Source organism: Chiroxiphia lanceolata, chromosome 6, assembly GCF_009829145.1.
Source record: "Chiroxiphia lanceolata isolate bChiLan1 chromosome 6, bChiLan1.pri, whole genome shotgun sequence".
Taxonomy (NCBI): domain Eukaryota; kingdom Metazoa; phylum Chordata; class Aves; order Passeriformes; family Pipridae; genus Chiroxiphia; species Chiroxiphia lanceolata.
The window spans coordinates 62,883,797-62,904,349 of record NC_045642.1 but is presented as its reverse complement, the minus strand read 5'-3'; the positions used below and the strand labels follow the sequence as shown (position 1 = coordinate 62,904,349).

Here is a 20,553-nt window from a genome sequence, read left to right as displayed (position 1 = left end):
CTTGCGTCTCCCGCAGCCAGGGAAAAGCAGGCAGAGCTCCTACCTGTTGTCAAAACACAAAGCCAAAAAATACCCACCCTAAGAAAAGGCAGATATTTCAGTCACTTCTGTCAGGCAGCCAATATCCACAGGAAGTTTACTGGCCTCCGAAATGCGTGTGGGCAGATGTCAGGCATGGGCTGCTATTGCTCAAGCCCCACCGGCAGGTTTCTGGCAGCACCCCGTGGCTGGGGGGTTTTGTAGGAGCTGGAATTTTGGGGGGAGGGGGTTGCAAGACGTGCCTGTACAGGAGGGTGAAGTTGGGGGTGCTCCCCACACCAGTGGAATGTCATTATCCATCCCTGGATTGGCAGCGTCCCACCCACCGCTCGGAGGTCACGTTTGCCCCTTCCCAAATTATTCCCCCATCCATGCACATGGCAGGAGCAAAGGCACTTCCTGGGTTCAGGGTTTGGTGCACCCCATTATGTCTCAGTGAGTGCTTGGCTTGAAAAGGGGCCAAAAATCTTTGGGAAGAGCCGTGGGTCCGTGCGCTTTGTTTATCTGAGTGGTCACGACCTGGTTGCTCACGCTGGAATTTCAGGACCAGTTGCCTAATTCTCTGCTAAGCCGGAGGGAAAGGCTGCCTGGGATGGAAAAAAAAGAAAGAAAAGCTTTTTTAAAAAAAGGGGAAAAATGTTGGAAATGCCAAGGGGGTCACATCCTGCAGAGACCAGCATGCCAAGGAATGTGACAGCGGTGGGAAGGGGGCCCAGCAGGATCCATGGCAGCACAGGGGACAAACCCCAGGCAGGATGCTCCAAGCGGCTCCCACTCTAAGGATTCACTCCTGCCAGCCCCCAGCTCGGCTGCTGACCACTAATTGCCAGCTGCTTGTTTTTCTGGGAGGTTTATGGCTCCTCATCAGGAAACACGGGGCTGGGAGACAACCTCCGGCATCCATCCCGCTGGGAGCTGCTTGTTGCTGCAGTGGAGTCACTCTTTCAATGACAAGGGGCAGCAGTCCTGGCAAGTGGGGTCAAGGAATTATTTGGATCAAATTTAATGGCAAAATAGAAGAAAAATTGGTACATGCAAGGAGAGGAACCCAGTGAAACCTGAGTCCCTTCGCATCCCGTGTCCCTTTACATCTTCGGGATACATCCTGTGCTGCTGGGCAGGGGGTATCCCCAGAGCATTAAAACAACAACAAAAAAAAAAGCCATCAGCCCTCCTTCTCTGATTCCAGAGGAGAAAAGGGCCTTAATTAGAGCTCTGTGAGGACAAGGAGGGCCACGAATCTCTCTGTATCCTTCACAGAACACCGCTTTCATTAACGTCACGCAGGAGCCATTGCAAAAGCCAAATTAATTTGACTCTCGTCAGCCCCACTGACGTGTGTTCAGCTGAAATCCAAGATGACAAAGTGTCATTTCGTTGCCTGTGCAGGCCCTTAATGAGTTTCTTTATTCCCACACCAGAAACTCTCTGGCACAAGGAAGCACCAGGCAGGTCTTTGAGTCTGGAAACGGAGCTGCCGAAGAGGAGCGAGGGAGAAGCCACACCTTGGGGACACGGGATGGCAACAGCTGCCCTCCAGACTCCTGGAATATGGAAAGGGACCTCACACTGTGCCAGAGGGAATAGGGACCTGTGGGACTCAGGGGATTGGGATCCCCTCCAGAAACTACCATAGAATCATGGGATGGTTTGGGTTGGAAGGGACCTTAAAGCCCATCCAGTTCCAACTCCCTGCCATGGGCAGGGACACCTTCCACTATCCCAAGTTGTTCCAAGCTCTGTCCAACCTGGCCTTGGACACTTGAAATTAGGGTGATGCAATGAAACATTTTTGGGAAATGGGCGCTTTGGGAGAGCAGAGAAGAAAGGAAGGGAGCTTTTCTCTCGCTCCCTCCTTCTCTGGATAGTTTGGAACATCTCCTCCACGTTTCTGTGCTGTCAGCAAGGAGGAGACCCTCAGTTTTTGGCTGTTTTGACCCCTTGACCCCATTCCTGGGAATCAGCAGACGTGGGCACATTTGGGGGCAGTCTGTGAAGGTGGGGTTTGGGATGGGATGGGACAGGCTGGGATGTGTGTGGTGGCGTGTCCAAGCCCGGCATCCCTGTGGAGCACCGCTGGGATCGCTGCTCCAGCCCTTTGGGAGTCTGGCAGGAAGGCAGAGCTGCCTTTCCGGGCAGAGGACGGGCACTGAGCCCATCTCCCCAGGCTCCAGGAGGGCGTGTGGTGTGATGGATGTTAAACTGGATTAAATGGATTAGGCAAGGAAGTGACTTCAGGGGACACGGCATGGCTGGACTCCCAAAGGGGCTCTGCAGCAGTGCCATGGGCAACCATGGGTAACCATGGCACTGGATGGCAATTCCCTGTGACTGGAGTGCAGGGAAAAGGGATATTTGGCTTTACTGTGGCTACCTTCTGCTTTTGCAGCTGGTTTTGCATTGTCTCTGCATTGTCACATATTAATGTGAAACCTTTCCTTGGAGTCCTTCAGATCCTCCTCCCACGTCTCCCCTTCTGAAAGGGGGATCAGCCTTTACCAGGGGTTGTTTTTGGTATCCCAAACAGCATAAGCTTAAAATCAGAGCCTGGTGCCCAACATGAGACCCAAAATGAACAATCTGTGGCCTGTCCCCTGTCATTATGAGGGATTGTGAGACCTTGGAAGCAGCAGGGCTGTGGCAGAATTACCTCTCCACAGCCAGATTTTCTTAGAACCACAGAATCCCTGAATGCTTTGGGTTCAAAAGGACCTTAAAGACCATCTCAGTGCATATCCCTGCCATGGGCAGGGACACCTTCCACTATCCCAGGTTGCTCCAAGCCCCATCCAACCTGACCTGGAACACTTCCAGGGTTTCAGGGGCAGTCACAGCTTCTCTGGGCAACCTGTGCCAGGGCCTCACCACCTTCACAGGGAAGAATTCCTTCCCAATATCCCATCTAGCCCTGCCCTCTGTCAGTGGGAAACCATCCCCCCTTGTCCTGTCCCTCCATCCCTTGTCCCAAGTCCATCTCCATCTCTCCTGGAGCCCCTTTAGTCCCTGGAAGGTGCTCTCAGGTCTCCATGGAAGCCTCCCTTTCTCCAGTCTGAACACCCCCAGCTCTCCCAGCAGAGCTTTTTGTTTTCAAGCTTTTTTTTGCAACATATGAATAATAATTGTTTTCCTTCTGGCTTTTGGCTTCAGCATTGCAGAGAGGGGGAGAAGATCTCATGTGAGTTTTCCCCAAACTGCCATAAACTCTCAGTTTCTCAGGCCTAACAAGGTTTTGTTGTTGTGGATATGACCCTCTGTGCCCAGGGAGAGTCATTTTCTCATGGTAATCCTTTTTTGCTCTTGTTCTGACAGGAAAATAACAACCTGAACAACCTGGTCTGGTGGAAGGTGTCCCTGTCCATGGCTGGGAGTTGGAATGAGATGGGCTTTAAGGTCCCTTCCAGCCCAAATCATTCCATGATTCTAGGATTCTGTGGAGGTGCAGCTCTCCTGCTGCTTGTTTCTCCTCCCAGATGAGCCATGAGGGTGAGCCAGAGGATGCTGGGGATGGCACTGGATACTGGGATGACAAAGGCAGCCATGTGTCCCTGCTGTCCCCCTCGAGCCAAAGGCACACCCAGGGGAAACACCAGATGGAGCAGAACCCCCCGGGGTCCCCCCTCCTTCTGTGGGACGTGCTGCTGCAGGAAAATCAACCAAAGGGGCAACCAACAGGCTGGGAAAAATCCAGCCAGAGCTCAGAGCTGATCTACAACTGATTCAAAACATAACAAGGGAAAGTTTTACAACTGGACTGGGACGTGGAGCTAAAAATACAGCTGTTGTAGCTCGGGGAGGGAACCAGTGTCCAAGGCCACTGTTGTTTGTGCACACACAGAGGGCCTGGCACTCGCCCCCAGAGAAAGTCCTCGCCCTTAAGAGCATCCAGATGAGGTGTGAGGTAATTTATATCCTTCATCCAGCTGATGCATCCCACCGGGAGGGCTGGATTGCGCTTTCCCGATGCTCACAGGCTTTGCCATGAGGTTTGTGCCAGAGTGCCAGAGGTTTGGAAGGGGCACAGCAGGTCCCTCATTAACAGCCCGAGGTGGGCAGTGTGTTTGGGGACGCTCCTGGAAATCACGAGGGTTTCCCATGCCCAGCTGCTGTTTTTAACCGGATTTCCCTGAAATGTGCAAACATCCGCGCCCGGCAAATCCGCGGGGAAATGCCGCCCATCTGCCAGCGCTGGTGCTGTTCCTGAAGAGAGCTGAATCTCCAAAAACAAGAGACTAAACAGTGTCAGACTCACGTCAAGCCTCTGGCATTTATAGAGGCTGTAAAAGCTCCGGGGCATCACAGAGCGGGATGGATCTCTCGCCTCCCTGCCCCGCCTGCTGGACCTGTGACCTCACCCCAAAACCCCGTTTATCAGGGCAAAACAGGACCTTTATTAGGTCAGCAGCCTCGTGGGCTGAGCTCATGTGAGCAGGAGAGCAAAGGGCTCAGGGTTTCTGAGCAAGTAAATCCATAAATCCACACGGAGTTTTGTGTCCCAGTACCGCGGCTCTGGTTTTGCTGCTGTTCCCCCCGAGCCGCCCCCGGGTGCAGGAGGTGTCAGACTTGTGGCTGGAAAAAAAAAAAAATCCCTGAAAAAACCACCTGTAACAGATTGTTTTTTCTGAACATCCGGTTTGTGAGGGAGGTCCTGCCCTGGTCAAAACAACAGCACTCCAGTCCTACAAGTCTGACACATCCCACCCCTGGAAGTGTCCAAGGCCAGGTTGGATGGGGCTTGGAGCAACCTGGGCTAGTGGAAGGTGTCCCTGCCCATGGCAGGGGGTGGAATGAGATGAGCTTTAAAGCCCTTTCCAATCCAAACCATTTTGGGATTCCTTTACCTCAGTTTCCCCTCCACGTTCTGGGAGCATCTCTTCCCAGCATGGGAACTACATTTCTCCCACAGCCGTTCCCTCAGCACCCCACACTGACCGGGGAAACTCCGGAAAATTAAGAAAGGGAATAAAGAGGGGAAATAATAATGTGAAAGAGCCTCCAGCTCTCCTGGAGCCTCTTTAGGCACTGGAAGGGGCTCTCAGGTCTCCCTGGAGCCTTCTCTTCTCCAGGTGAACACCCCCAGCTCTCCCAGCCTGGCTCCAGAGCAGAGGGGCTCCAGCCCTTGGAGCATTTCCGTGCTCTCCTCTGGACTTGCTCCAGCAGCTCCAAGTCCTTCTGATGTTGGACCCTAGAGCTGGAGGCAGCTCTGCAGGGGGGTCTTACCTGAGCAGGGCAGAGGGGCAGAATCCCCTTTCCTCACCCTGCTGCCCAAGCTGTGGGATGAGCCCAGGACATGGGCTGCCAATGCAGAAGGTCAGGGCATGTCCAGCCTTTCACCCTCCAGCATCCCCAAGGATGCACAAAAGGAGGACTTTGCTCCCTGCTACCTCCTTTTCCCCTGCCTAGAAGCACTGAAATGGTGCTGGGAGATCCCTCCAGAGCTCCCTGAATCCATCACCCTCCCCAGATCCCTTCCAGCACCACTCTCTTCACCAACCTCCTCCCTCTGCTCTCGCCTGCACTGTAATATCAACCCTAGAAAGCACCTGGGAGATGCTGAGTAAGCAGCACAGCAGTGGGATGGGTAAAATCCACTATGGATCCATTTAGTGGGAGCCCAGTGTCCCAAGCACTGAGGGGACAAGGTTTGATCTCTCTGTTGTCGCGGGGGCAGGAGGAAATGGTGTGAGCCAGGACAGATGTGAGACATCAAAGCAGACAGAGTTTTGACCAGAGTTATAAAGAGAAGTAACTGTTTACATGAAGCCATTCCCAGGGTGGTTTGGAGAGCCTGTTTATCCCTGGACATTCGTGCTACCAGAGCTTTGGCCACGCAGCGGCTGGAGAGAGATGGGGTTTGTCATGTGGAGGGGATGTACACACGAGAGGACAGTTATTTGTCATGAGCAGCTGCTGTTTCCTCTACTAAAGACCTTTTCCCTCCAGTTGGAGCTGGGAAGTGCTCGTTTCCAGCTGTGAGGGCTCTCCAAGGGCCCCACAGAGGCCGGATTGACCCACAGATCCCTAAGGATGAGTTCTCGGTGCTCATCCAGCAAACCAGGCAGTGCCTGGGGAAGGCAGGGACAGCCCATGTCCTGGCTGAGGGGCTGTGCCAAGTGGTCCCCGGGGTTGCTGGAGGAAGCTGCTCATCATCTTGGAATGATCCCCTCAGGCATCAGTTTTGGAAAGCTTCAAGAGTGCTCCTGTTTCCTGCAGTATCCCGGGTCATTGCCATCCCCGGAATCCAGTGGTCCCCTGGGGCTGTTCCCAGCAAAACCACCACCATCCCTCTTTTCTGCTGCAGGACAACATCCATGGTGTGGATAAAGAGGAGCAGGAAGCCTCTGCAAACCTCCTGTAGCTCTGCAAACAGGGATGGGGACAGGGGAAAGGTGGCAAGAGAAAAGGGAGAGGAAAAGGGGACAGGGGGGACATGGCGACGAGGGAAAGGGGAAGGAGACAGGGAAAGGGCAGGAGAAAATGGAAACAAAAAGAGAAAATGGAAAGGAAAAGGGGACAGGGGACAAGGGAATGGGGAAGAGGACAAGGGGAAGAGAAAAGGGGAAGGAAAAGGGGACAGGAAAAAGGAAAGGGAAAGAGAAAGGGAAAGAGAATAGGGGAAAGAGAAATAAGGGAAAGGAGATGGGAAAGGGGAAATGGGAAAGAGGAAAGGGGAAAGGGGAAAAGGGAAAGGGAAAGAGAAAAGTGAAAGGGGAAAGGGAAATAAGGGAAATAAGGGAGAGGAGACAGGGGAAAGGGGAAATGAGAAAGAGGAAAGGGGAAAGGGGAAAAGGGAAAGGGGAAAAGTGAAAGGGGAAAGGGGATAAGGCAAAAGGCTTCCAGGCTGGTGTGACTGCCCATTGGAATTGCTGTTCCCAGCTGGTTTCTCTGTGGATGGTACTTTGCCATCAGCCCCCATTTCATTTTCCTTTTCTGTTCCCCATTTTTGGCAGCCAAATCAGCCCTGGAAACTCCAGTGCTCCCCACAAGATGCTCTGGAAGCTTGAGACTTGTCACTGCTGAGGGGTTGGGGGGCATCCCAGAACAGATCCCTGACCTTTTTGAGAGGGTTCAGGGATCAAAACCAAACACCAGGACATCCAGGGCCGGACATCCTCTGGCTCAAGTGGCCATTACCCCCTCAGAGAGGTCCTTCCCTCCGAGCATCCTTCCCAAAGTGGTTTGCTCAGCATTTCCCTGCCTTGCTGGAGCTTCTTGCACAAGCCAGGGAATTGTGGCCACTTCTTCTTCCCTGGGCATGGCATTTTCCTGCCAGTGCATCCCACTGGCACCTGTTCCATCTGGATGGAGCAACTGGGCTCAGCTTCAAATAGCTGGTGCTCCTGTGGTGCCAAACACTTCTGGAACAGCTTCACAAGAGCTATTCCGTTAATTATTCATTATCGTGATTAATGTGTGGCAATTGTTGGAATAAATCATGATTCACAGGGTTTAAAATCAATAATCTCCCTTGGAGATGGAGCTGAAGGCCCCTGGTGCAGCACATCCCTTTTCCAGGATGTTTGGGGAGCATTTGAGCAAATATTCTGCCTCTGACAACTCTTTTAGGGAGATCAGCTCTGCTTGGGCATTGCAGAGATGCTCTCAGGGATATCCCCAACACCTCCATCCTGTCCACTCAAAGGCCCTGGAGTTCATTCCCCATTCCCTGGAGGACAGGGATATTCAGGTCCAGTCACCAAACACCATCACGCTGCTGCTTTTCCCTATTTTTTCCCTCTGGGGAAGGAGCAGCTCGTGTTTTCTCACATTTTTCTGAAGTCATTCCGTGTTTTTAGAAGGATGTGCTAAGCCAGGAAGGATTTCTCCTTGCAGGCATGTTTGCTTTGAGAACTTTCCCTCACCCAGCAGTGCCCAGTGCATTTTTAAAATTTTATTGAATTGCCCTTTCACCCTCGCTTGGACTTGCTGGTGCCTTTCTGAGAGTGAAGGATGCTGGCAGATCGAAGGGCCATAACTCATAGGGGACATCTCTGGGGTCCCCATCCCTGCAGAGCAGATCCTATCCTTGTAGGGAGCTCCTGTGGTGTCCCTGTCCTCATAGGGAGTCACTGTGGGATCCTTGTCCTGGCATCAGGGTTCCTGTTCCGAAAGGGGAAATCCCTGTCCTTGTAGGGCATCATTGTGGGATACTCATTCTTGCAGAGGGTCTAAACCCCTTGTAGGATGTCCTTGTCCCTACAGGGAGTCTCTGTCCTTTCAGGGGGGTCCTGTGGTGTCCCTCTCCTTGGGGGGGATCACTGTGGGATCCTTGTCCTGGCATTGGGGTCCCTGATCTCATGTGGGAAGTCCCTCTACTTGTGGGGCTTCATTGCTGCTTCCTCATTCTTGCAGAGGGTCTAAACCCACTGTAGGGTGTCCTTGTCCTCATATGAGGTCCCTGTCCCTGAAGAAGCATCCCTGTCCTCTGAGGGGGTCCATAGAGGACTCCAGCAGATGGAGGGAGCAGGGAGTGCCTCCCACAGGGAGCCACATCCCAGGGCACGGCCCTCCTGGGGACAGCCAGGATGGAAGGGGACAAGGAGCCGGCTGAAAACTCCGATCTGTGGGACTCCTGAGCAGCCCCAACACAGACCAACAGCTGCTGCAGTCTGGAAAATCCCACACAGCCAGATGGAAGGGGCAGTGGAGTGGGACAGGGCAGGAGGAGGTCACTGTGAGGAGAGCAAGGAGGAATTAGCGGGAGCTGAGATCTGCAGAGAATGAAATGATGAAGGTGGCACTGTCAGGCTGCTGCCAGGGGTAAAATATCCCCTTCCTCTCTTTGGGCAAGAAACTGGAGGGGACCTGTCTGTAAGTGCAAGAAATCAGTCTCAGAATCCCAGAACGGTCTGGGTTGGAAGGGACCTTAAAGGTCATCCAGTTCCACTGCCCTGCCATGGGCAGGGACACTTTCCACTATCCCAGATTGCTCCAAGCCCTGTCCAACCTGGCCTTCAACACTTCCAGGGATCCAGGGGCAGCCACAGCTCCTCTGGACAACCTGTGCCAGGGCATCGCCACCCTCACAGCCAACAATTCCTTCCCCATATCCCATCTAACCTTGCCCTCTGGCACTGGGAAGCCATTCCTCCTTATCCTATCCCTCCATCCCTTGTCCCAAGTGCCTCTCCAGCTCTCTTGGAGCCCCTTTAGGCACTGGAAGGGGCTCTCAGGTCTCCCTGGAGCCTTCTCTTCTCCAGGTGAACCCCCCCAGCTCTCCCAGCCTGTCTCCATATCCCAGATATCGAGCAGCAGATGGAAGGGCCGGGACGAAGAGCTGGGTCAAATGGGGGTCAACAACCTCATGTTGGTGCCGAGACCAGGGACATCCATGTACTCCTGCAAGAGCAAAACTCTCCTGGCTGAAAGCCCAGCCTTGTTTTCCTGGGAGACTGCCGGATGTTCCCAGCACCACTGGAGTGCTCCTTTTCCCTAGATGGGAGGTTGGATGCACAGAGGAGTTTGCCCTCGCTGGACTACGGTGGATCAGGGAAGATCCATGGAATGGGAGGGAGCAGAACAGGGTTACACAGTCCCTGCTGCCGATGACTCAATATTCAACCATCCTCGGGATCTCAGAAGGATGTTGCTCAAGAAAAAAAATCATGGAAAACTGAGGAGGTCCAAAGGAAATGGACAACAGGAGGCTTGTGATTAAATGGCTTTAACTCATATCCTTAAAGACACAGATCTGCTCTGGGAGCTGTTTAGGGGCAGGAATGTAGGGCTGGTCCCGCTGGCTCACGCTGAAGGTCTCTTTGTAGCTTGTCTCCATCAGCAGACATTAACTGGGATTCAGGGAAGGAGTCCAAGGACAGGGGAAGTCAGAGCAACCTCAGCTGCTGATGGTTTAGTGCTTCCCAAAGGCCAAACCAGCCCCTCTGAATTCCCAGCCCCTTTTCTGAAGGGACCCCCATCCCCAGCAAGGCGCTTGGGATCCATCCAGGGATTAACCCGAGGGTGGGAAACCTACCTCGTGAGGAGAGGGGACGTGGAGAGTGTCATCCCAGAGCCCTCACATCTTTGCCAGGTTGCTGGGACCATCAGCACAGGGGAAAAGCTGGGAATTGCAGCCAGTTGGCCCCTCTCCTCCAGTACTGCAGGACAGGGCTTGCCAGGGGAATAGTTGAAGCTCTGCCATCGGGAGCCGGGGCCGGCTGGGCTGGGCTGTGAAGCCCTTTTCCCATTCCCTGGGAATCAGACTGCAGAGATAAAGTAAAATATGTGAGACCTGGTCCCAGCTGGAGCTGAGTCCTAAAAACAGGCCGTGCTGTGCTGCTGGATGCGATAAAGGAAGAGAGAAATCCCTGCCGGTGAATAATCCCGGCTTTCTCTCTTAGTCAGCCCAGGCATCGTTTTGGTGACCCGTGTGTCCCCCTGGGAATCTCGCTGCCTTCCTGCATCCTCTGTGGCCGGGCTGCTGGAGTGGGGAGCGAGGCTGGCATGTGGCTGTGCCCTGTCACTAGAGCCCTCTTTGCTGTGGAGTGGCATTGCTGGATCCCTGTGGTCCCGACCAGCCACAGGACTTCCCAAGCCACGAACCAGGAGGGATTTCCTCCGGCTGGTGCAGCACTGCCCTGGGGTGACACAGCCTGAGTCATGTTCCCAACCTCACCATTTCACTCTCCATGGCTTTCTCCTGACCTGCTTTGCTCCCAGGGAGATAGATTAATGTTTGGCCAGTCCAAGCCCGGGGGAGAATCCGTGCTGGGCCTCCCAGTCCTGGTACAACTCGGAGTGAGGGATCCATCTGCCTCCAGCACAGAAAGCCTGGGAGAAGGGACTTGGTGTCTCTCTGGATGGACAGGGAGAGGGAAGGCTGGATGCCAACCTCATCCTGCCCTACTCCTGCTGTGGGTCTCTGCTGCAGATTCCACCCAGGATGACCATCCCAGTGTCCTTGGGGGTGGTGGTGGTGCCACACAGGAGGTGTCCCATTCCCAGCATGAGTACTGGGATCTCCAAGTCCCTTGGCAACCAATCTCTGAGCCCTGCTCCAACATGCAACAGCCCAAGGCCGTGGCATCGTGTCCAAGCTGACATCCAGAAACATCCCCAGCTCCTGATTCTAACCTCACTACAAATCACGGAGTGAGGATAAACAGGCAGGCTGGGTTTTGGTGGCGCTTTTTTCCATGGATTCCGGGTTTGGCTGATGCCCCAGGGTCAGGGATCAGTGGGAACATGGAGCAGCACTGCCTGAGAGCTAGGTGGGACCCAGGAATGTCACAGTCAGCCCCATAATTAATCCAGCACATAATTAAGGCTCCAAATGTACTTCCAGTGCCTCCATGGTGAGGAAGACTCCATTGAGGAGCTAAGTCTGCCCTCGGAGAAGGAATGAAGCAGGATCCTGCCTGGAGCCTGCAGAGCCTCACTGCTGCCTCCTCCCCCTCCCAGGGGGAAGAGCAAGAGGCTGCAGGAGAGGCAGAGGGACCTTGAGCTTTTGGGATTTGTCCCCCTGGGGTCCCCAGGTGTGTCCCTGGGGATTCAGAGCCCCTGAGGATGGTGTGGCAGAGTGTTGCCAGCTCATGTTTTTCCCGCTTTTCATGAAAGGAGAAGGAAGGATGAGTGTCACCAGGGTGGGGACCCAGGAGGGGACGGTGGCCAAGTGAGTCAACCCGCAGTCGTTCCCACCCTGGTTGTCATCTCAGCTCATTCCCATACCTGGGAGAGGGGCTTTGACACCACGGGTCCTTTTGGGAGCTGTGCCCTTCCCGTGGAGCGTGTTTTGGGCAGAGACAGCAGATTAAGCAAGAGGGAAATGCAGAACCCCAGGGATGGTTCTGGAAGAGGCAGGATTGGACTCTGGACACACCCCCCTGGCAAGGAGTCCCACCCAGACATCCCGGGTGCCTGCTGTCCCTGCCTGCTTGGATATACACCCAGCTGCATGGGAGCAGGCAGGGCTTTGGCTGAAGTTTCTGAGCCAGTTGGAGCTCCACCTCCAGTGGGTGTTAATCTCTTTAGGCTTTCAGTTATTCTCAGCTGACAGGTCCATGGGATGGGACCCTAGGAGGGAGGGAGGGACCCAAAAGGAGCCCTAGAGATGCCTCCCCCACTACCACAGGAAGGGTAATTCACGGACAGACACTGGTCATGTCCCTTTCCCACCTCTGTCCCCTGCACTGGGAACTGCCGTGGGCTGGGGGACTCTGGCTGCTGTCCATGGACGTCGTTCCAGCTTTGCTCCTGAAAGCTTTTCCAGCTATTTTTGGGCAGCAAGTGCCTTTCCAAATATTTGCCTTGGTGTTAGTGCCTCACAGCTGGGGCTCCCTCCCCTGCTCACTGCTGTGCTGAGCTGAACTCTCCCAGCTGTAGCATCCCTCACACATCCATATCCAGGATCCCACCTCTCCCTGTGGGCCAATTCTCCCACTCACCTCCCCACAGCAGGGCCCCACAGAGAGTCACCCAGAGCACACCTCCAGGGTAACCCAGCCCTCCAAAGCTCCCTCTCCCCAACGTGGGTCGCTCACAAGCCCAATTCCAGGAGACTCCAAGACTTAAAACTCAGCAGGAGCCTGAGGAGATGCTCCATGCACTGCACCGAGGCTCTGCTCTCCACTCTCCTCCGGGCAGGGCTGCTCATGGAGCAAGGGGCTGGGATAGGGACACCATGGATTTCATTCCCAGGAGTCTGTTTCAGCCCTGAGGACCAGAGAAAACCTCCTGAAGCTGCACCAGGGGAGGCTTAGACTGGATATTAGGGAAAGTTGTCCGGCCCTGGCACAGGCTGTCCATGGCAGTGGTGGAGTCCCCATCCCTGGAGGGATTCAAAAGCTGTGTGGATGGGGACGTGATTTGATGGGACTTTGCAGTGCTGGGGGAACATGATCTCAGAGGTTTTTTCCAACTTACATGACTCCATGATTCCATGGCTTTGCCCTCCCCAAGGGTCCTGGTTTTTACTCTTCACAGATCCAGCCCACGAGCTTGGGCAGTGGCCCATGGGGAGAACACCACCAAGGTTAGTGGTACCATTATTTGTGTTTTGAGCAAGCCAAGAAATCCCCGTCCTATGGAGCAAAGGCTCTTCCCCACCTCCCCACGCTGCCAGAGAACCGAGTGTCGCCTTCGGGGTCTGGGAGCCTTCCCAGCAGAGCCCTTCCAAGGAACTGGTCCGTGTGTTGCCACCAAGGGCTGAATGACGGTGTTGCAGCTGCTCTTTCAACACACAGGAGGGATTGGGCAATCCCAGGGGCTATTAATAGAGCCAGGCTGCTCCCCTGGGCCCCACACCGGCCTGCAGGAGAGCGGGACAGCAAAGCAAACTCCAAGGGAGGCCAAGGGCTGAGTTTACCTAAGGAGAGGTCGGGAAACAACCTGCTGGAGCGCAGGAACCGCAGCGGTGCCCTCTCCCCACTTATCGCTTCCCGTCTCCAGGCCGGCTCCAAGAGCCAGGGGAGAATAATGAACAATGGAGCCAGCGACGTGGCGCCGGGGACATGCTGCCTTCCCAGCCCCACAGAACCCCCTTCCAGCAACGGGGGGAGAAGGGATCTGTGAAGGGATCGCCGTGGGATGGTCCGTCATGGTTGCTGCTCTTCCAGCCCGGACTCGGACTTCACCCCCTGGGTGTGAGAGTCACAGGCAGTGAGGTCCCTGCACAGACCCAGCTTGGGAACAGAGGACGCTGTGGGTGTAGTCCCAGAGGATGCTGGAGGTGGAGCACCTCTGTTGGGAAGGGAAAATACAGAGAGAAGGGAAATGACTGGGAAATGGCTTGGGCTGCTCGTCCCGGCTCCATCTCAATCGCTGGCTCCAGGAGGATGGAGCCAGTGGTGTCCTTGAGACCCAATCCCTGCCCATGCTGGGCATGGGGCAGAAGGGTTGGAGATCCCATCACGACCACCTTGCAAGCTAAAGGCTGGGGGCTGGGGATTCTTCCCTGGGCCTGTTGTATTTTTAGCAATGGAAGTGCCAGGTGGAAGAGCCATGAGGAACCACATCCTGCTCAGCTGCCACCTCTCATCTCACATCCCAGCTCCATCCTGCCCCTGCACTCTGTTTTCCCAGAGCAGCTCCTCAGCCACCTCCGATTGTGCCAATAGGAGATCAGTTGCTTCCCATCCCACCCCTGGACCAACATCTATCTGCCAGTTTGTCCCCAGATTCCCCCAGGTTGGTCCCCAAATTAACAGGGGTGGACTCAGGGAGCTGGTTTGGGTCTGGCCAGTGGGACGTACTGGCAGTGATGGACACCCCAGGCACTGCGGAGCCACAGGATCCTTCTCCCACCCCCTTAGGCAATGCCAAAGTCACAGGGAACACAGCACCAGGCTACCAGGACGGATTGCATCACCCTTGGAAACCTGGATGCCCCCAAGGGTGGGCTGAGGTCTGGCCCAGGCAATTCCAGAAACCCTCAGCAGGAGGTCAACCTCACCCGGCAACTCCGGACAAACAGTCCCGGATGCGGCTCCGCCGCTGCTGGCAGGGGTGGGTGCCCTGGGACATGGATCGTGGCCAAGCCCTGCTGGAGACAAACCTGCCCTGCAGGGAGAGCATCTCTGCCAGGCTGAGCCACCAGATGGGGTGGAGTGGCTGGTTCCCACCATCCCCCAGCCCTGCCAGCCTCCCTGTCCCCACACAGCACCAGGCACCGATGAGCTCAAGGGACACAAGCCAGCTCACCAGGTCTTGTCCTGCTCCACATCCTGGCAGTGCTGCTGGAATCCATCCAGGCAGATCTGTCCTTCCCGTGCCCCTGCTCCTGCCCTGCAGCATCTCCCTCCTGGGGACAGTGTCCTCTCCTGCATCCTCCCTGCTGCAGCCGTCCCTTCCGTCGTCCTGCAGCTGTATCCCTGTGGCACAGCCAGAGGAGAGCCTGGCCATGGAGGGAGGCTTGCTGGGAGGGACTGTGGCCATCAGTGGTCCAGGATGGGCTAGGAACAGCCAATTTGGAAAATCCACCTTCCAACACAAGGACTTGTCATTCACCACCTTCATTTTACTCAAAGGGTGGAAAAGCTGGGAGAAACGCCACGGCTGCTTCCCATGTCCCATGGTTTGGAGACCAGCAGGCACCTCCATAATCCTTCCTCTAAAAGCCTTTAAACATGGAAAACAAAACCCACACCCTTAATATTCCTCCTGCCCTGCAGGGAGCACTGCTGCAAGCCTTCCTCCCTCCTAACAGGTGATGATGGTTTTGTAGGAGTCCTTGAGGATGGTGAGAGATCAGAGAACCACAGAACACACTGAGTTGGAAGGGACCAACACGGAGAATTTCCAGTTGTTTTGGACAATAAATTGTTTTGCCTTCTAGGACAAGCATATAATCCTTTATTTATGTGCATGTTTATCATCATTTTATCTTCTAATCAACCACTGACATTTAAACACCCCCTGAAAGGCTCCTGAAGCACATCCAAATGGCCGCCTTTGGAGCAGTGCTGAGATGAAGTCCCATCAAAAGAAGTTTGGTCTAAAGCTGTAAACAGTCCATCCATATCTGTCAGGAAATCTCCAGCTCAGCCTGCACCCCGGTAGCATCACCAGGGGACTCAGATCTGTGGTTTACCCAGACAAACACATCTTTTGTTGTTAAATGGTTGAAGAAGGAGCTGATAACATCAGTGTCCTTGAGATCTCACCTCACCTCAGCACCAGCATTGCTGACACAAGGAGAGATGTTGATGTACACGTGTCCTGGTGATCCCTGGCTGCCTCCTGCTGCTTGGGGAGTAGGACAGCACCGCAGTCATCTCAGTCCTCCAGCCTGGTGGGATTTGCTCCGTCCTTCCCAGCTACCCCCCAGAGCCAGAGCTCTCCCACCTCCAACTCACTTCTCACTCCAAGTCGTAATTCAAGGGCAGGTTGGATGAGGCTTGGACCAACCTGGTCCAGTGAAAGGTGTCCCTGCCCATCCAGGGGGTTGGACTGGATGCCCTTTAAAGGTCCCTTCCAACCCAGACCACTCTGTGACTCTGGTTCTATAAACACCCACTGAGTGTTTCTTTCCACCCCAGAGCCAGAGCTGTTCCAAACAATGCAGGAGTGTTTCCTCCGGTGAAGGAGCACTGTGGGATGCAGACCACCATCAAACTGCCCCAATATCCCTAACATCTTCTGCCTGTCCCTACACATCCCAGCACATATCTGACTCCACAGATTTCCCCATCTGCCCAGAGAAGCTGTGGCTGCCCCATCCCTGGAAGTGTTCCAGGCCAGGTTGGACAGGGCTTGGAGCAATCTGGGATAGTGGAGGGTGTCCCTGCCCATGGCAGGGGCTGGAGCGAGATGACCTTTAAGATCCCTTCCAAACCAAGTTCCTGCTGGTGCTACACAATGAAAAAGATATTTTGTATTGAAAAATAAAATCCCAACAAACTCAAAGACACCTCATATGGTCCAGGATCCTGACCCGCATCCACAGCAAATCCAGCCTCCCCAGCTGGATGATGGTAGGAGTAGGACACGGACAACCACATCCCTTCCCAGGTCACCACACTGGCACTGGCAAAGTGGGCTCAGCTCAGGACTCCTGGCACCCCAACCCAACCTGGGAGGCTCAACCTGGTGGACCCCGCTGTTGATGGGGGATGAAGCCAGCAGAGCCAGGACTCCCTGGGAGCAAAAAGTTCCCCCACAAGATCTCACTGGGAAGCCATCTCTGACCTCTCATCCCTTTGGTGGCAACGCTCCAGCGTCAATCCAGCAGCACCGGGAGAGGCGGCGACTCGCGAAGCCACGACGGAGATGTGGCACTGACCCCTAGTGACAAACTCCCGCCCCGACCCGGCACGGGAGAAGGGCTGCGGCTGGGAAAGGACACGTGGACAAGAGCGGGGATGTGGGAATGCTCCTTGTCCTGCACAAACGCCGTGGAAGGAAGGGATCCTGCTGCTGCAGGACACCCACTCCAGGACAGCAGACCCTGCTCCCACCACCCAGCGCCCAGGACAGATGCAGATCGAGTCTACTTAGGATGGAGTTTATTTAAGACACCGATGACAAACTCAAGTATTGCACTTCACCTGACAGAGGGCAGGATTAGATGGGATATTGGGAAGGAATTTTCCCTGTAAGGGTGGTAAAGCACTGGAACATATTGCCCAGGGAAGCTGTGGATGCCCCATCCCTGTAAGTGTCCAAGGCCAAGTTGGACAGGGCTTGGAGCAACCTGGGCTAGTGGAAGGTGTCCCTGCCCATGTCAGGGGGTAGAACAAAATGGGCTTTAAGGTCCCTTCCAACCCAAACCATTCTGGGATTCTGTGATTAGGGACAGGACGGGAAATGACCAATGTACAGCTCATGGGGTCCAGCAGCGTGAGGACCTTATAGAGCAGAGAAATGACGGGAACTCACGGAGGATCTGTTCATACCCTGACCTTCCCATTCCCTTGGGAATACTGCCTCTGATCAGCATGCTGCAGTTTATTCCTTTAAGTATATACATTTTGGCTCAAAGCCTGTCATTCAGTCCAAAAATGGTCTGATTCAATTAAGGGCTTCCAGGAGAGCCCAGAACTAATGATCTATTTCTGGGCATTTCAAAATACTCCCAGCCATGTGGGCTGGCATGAGAAACACAGTTTACGACACTCTCAGCATTACCATTGATTTTCCCCTTCCCAGGAATTTCAGAGCTCTAAGGAGAAGGAGGAGGGTCTGACCCTCCCAGCACATCTCAGGGGTGCTGTGGAAGGGAGATTTTTATTGAAAGGGATGGGATGATCACAGAATCCCAGAATGGTTTGGGTTGGAAGGGACCTTAAAGACCACGTAGTTTCAACCCCACGCCATTTGTTGTCCCCAGGAGATGGGCAAAGGCCGGAAAGCCACTTCCCCAGATTTTGCATCTCCTCACCTAGTTATGGATGTGAAGCAGCTCCATCTCATCCTGGGAGGATCCAGACTTGCCTTTCATCTCCCTCCCCTCATTTCCAGTCCTGGGCTTCCCACAGACCTCACTCCCAGCACCATTCTCAGCTCAGGAAGCACCAACCTCGCCGCTCTCACCAAGAGCAAAGAAAAGTCGAGGCTGCAAATAACCCCCTGGGCTTGTGCCCAAGAAAATGCCAGCAGTGAGGAAAGCCATCTCCCAAGCTGCCCACCCTCGGGATTTGCTGGCAGAGTTTTGTCCCAGCTATTCAGGGCTGTTGTGTGAGCTGAGCTCTGGCCTCTGTAACAAATCTGCTTTAACCAGATCCTTCTCTTACCCCTGAGGATGAACACGCTCATGAGTTTGGGTCACAAGTCAGGTGTAAGCACAAGCAGGTGCTGGTTGGAGCAGCCCAGGAGTGGGTGGAACACTGGCCATCCTGGCTCCACACGGTTCCAGTGCAGGTGGAATTGCAGGACTTGCTGACACCCATCCGTAGAGCTCCTACTTAGACCAGGGAGGAAACTGGCTTTTTATCTTGGAATCACTCACCCCTTCCCAAAGTGACTGTGTGAGATTTAGGGAAACTACAGAGCAGGGCTATGCTGATTTGTCTTTCCCAGTGTAGTTTGTTGCACGGGGAGCTTCCAACAGCAGCCAGGGGGCAACATGTGGGATGTACAGACACGTCTCTGGCATTGGAAACACGCTGCAGCAGGGAGCTGGTTTACCCCTTCACCACTCTCTTACAGCTCAAACCACTTGTCTCCTTGGTGCAGAGGCCCAGGGAGGGCTGGGAAAGTGTGAGGTTTCCGTGGGCAGCCCCACATTTCCCTGCCCCAGCCCTCAGAGCTCGCTGTGTCTCCTGCCCTGTTTCTCCCTGGCCGCCAGTCTCGGGGCTGTGCCTCGCAGGTCCCTCCCGGGGGATCCAGCTTTCCCTGCCACGCTCTCCTGGGATGGCTCTTCCCGGGTGGCAGTGTCCCCTGTTGGGCTCTCAGGTGGATGCTGGGCTGGCACGTCCCCAGGGTGGTGGGAAGTGTGGAGGGGGAGCTCGGGCACGGCTGCCTCCATCATCTGAAGGAAGTCGTAAGCAGGGAGAGGTGGTTTCCAGTCCTCCTCAGACAAGGTACCTGAGGAGCAAATACAGTCCCATGTTGGTAAGTTAAAGAGTTATGCCTCATCCTCCAAAGGGATATTTCCCTTTCAGAGGAATTATGGCTTTTTTTTTTTTTTTTTTGCCCTTTCAGGAAATACAAAATTAAAAATCTTTTCTTACAGATGATAAAATTGTAAAATCCCAGACTTGGGTTGACCCAGGTTTGGGTTGAAAGTGACCTTAAAGATCACCTCATTCCACTCCTCTGCTGTGGGCAGGGACACCTTCCCCTAGACCAAGTTGCTCCAAGCCCCACCCAACCAGGCCTTGAACATTTCCAGGGATGGGGCAGCCACAACTTCCCTGGGCACTCTCTTTCCTCCAAAACTCATATTGCCACCCAAACTAAACCAGCCAGGGGGTGAATTCCTATTTACTGGAGCTGGCCAAGGCTGCCCTTGAGCTATGCCCTTGGATCTTGGGATGTGGTGAGATGCTCAGACACGAGCTGACCTGAAAACTAAGGTCCCTACCTAGAGACCTACATGTCAGCCAGGTGTCCTCAGCAGTGGCAATGGAAAAAGGAGTGGGAAGAGGGCTGGCTCATGGGGTTCTCACAGGAGAACTGGGTCAGCACGGTGTCTTCAGCTCCAGTAACAGCCTACACACCCCACCTCACCAGGTTGACGCCAGCATTTGGAAACATTTGCTCTGAAAGACTCATTTTAAAATATTTAAATATAAGTGGAGTCACCTCACAGCCTTTCCAGAGCCTGGAGCAGGCTGGCAGCCAGCAATTCCCAAGATCCCTGTAGCATTTCGTGGCTACTCATAACACATAAGAATCATAGAGTCCTAGAACGGTTTGGGTTGGAAGGGACCTTAAAGCCCATCTCATTCCAACCCCCTGCCATGGGCAGGGACACCTTCCACTAGCCCAGATTGCTCCAAGCCCTGTCCAACCTGCCCTTGAGTAATTCCAGGGATGAGGCAGCCACAGCTTCTCTGGGAAACCTGTGCCAGGGCCTCATCACCCTCACAGCCAGGAATTCCTTCCCAATATCCCATCTAACCCTGCCCTCTCTCAATGGGAAGCCATTCCCCCTTGTCCCCCCAGGCCTTTGTCCAAAGTCCCTCTCCAGCTTTGTCAAGGAAGGCATATCCATGCTGCCTTCCTCCAAAGCTTCCTCAGGCTGCTCAAGGCAGAACATGCCAACCATTTATGTCCCAAAGACCACAGCAAGACACCAGCTTCCTTATCCTTTCCTATCCAAAAAAAAAAATGCTGGAAGGTGCCTGATGATCAGCTATTTCTTACACTGACAACTAGGAGTTGGGAGATGTTTTAATAGCAAGCTCTCCTTCAGGTCTGTTTGGAGCAACAGGAGAGCACAGCCACGTTTGGGGATTTTCACAGGGAAAAGATGTTGATTCCCAACTATTCACGTTTGGCTCTGAACATTAAACAGTCTCAGAGCAAACTTGTGAGTGTGGGTATTGTCTCCTGGCTGAACTATTTGTACTTCTCCAGCCCTAGCTAGCAGAGCTAGTTTTTCCATCATTAAATTCCAGGGCAGACAATTTATTGCAT

The 20,553-nt window shown here is 54.2% G+C and overlaps 2 protein-coding genes across 4 annotated transcripts in view; both read right to left on the bottom strand.

The window, feature by feature from the left end:
* Window positions 1-20,553, bottom strand: part of LOC116788859 (maestro heat-like repeat-containing protein family member 6) — a 946,858-nt gene that overhangs the window by 627,028 nt on the left and 299,277 nt on the right. The gene's annotated exons all lie outside the window — the stretch shown is intronic.
* Window positions 16,975-20,553, bottom strand: part of TXNDC16 (thioredoxin domain containing 16) — a 46,620-nt gene continuing 43,041 nt past the window's right edge. For all 3 annotated transcript variants that reach the window (XM_032692049.1, XM_032692048.1, XM_032692050.1), the window contains exon 21: window positions 16,975-18,996. In XM_032692049.1, the coding sequence (XP_032547940.1) occupies window positions 18,713-18,996 (284 nt within the window). In that variant the 3' untranslated portion in view covers window positions 16,975-18,712. The remainder of the gene's footprint in view (window positions 18,997-20,553) is intronic.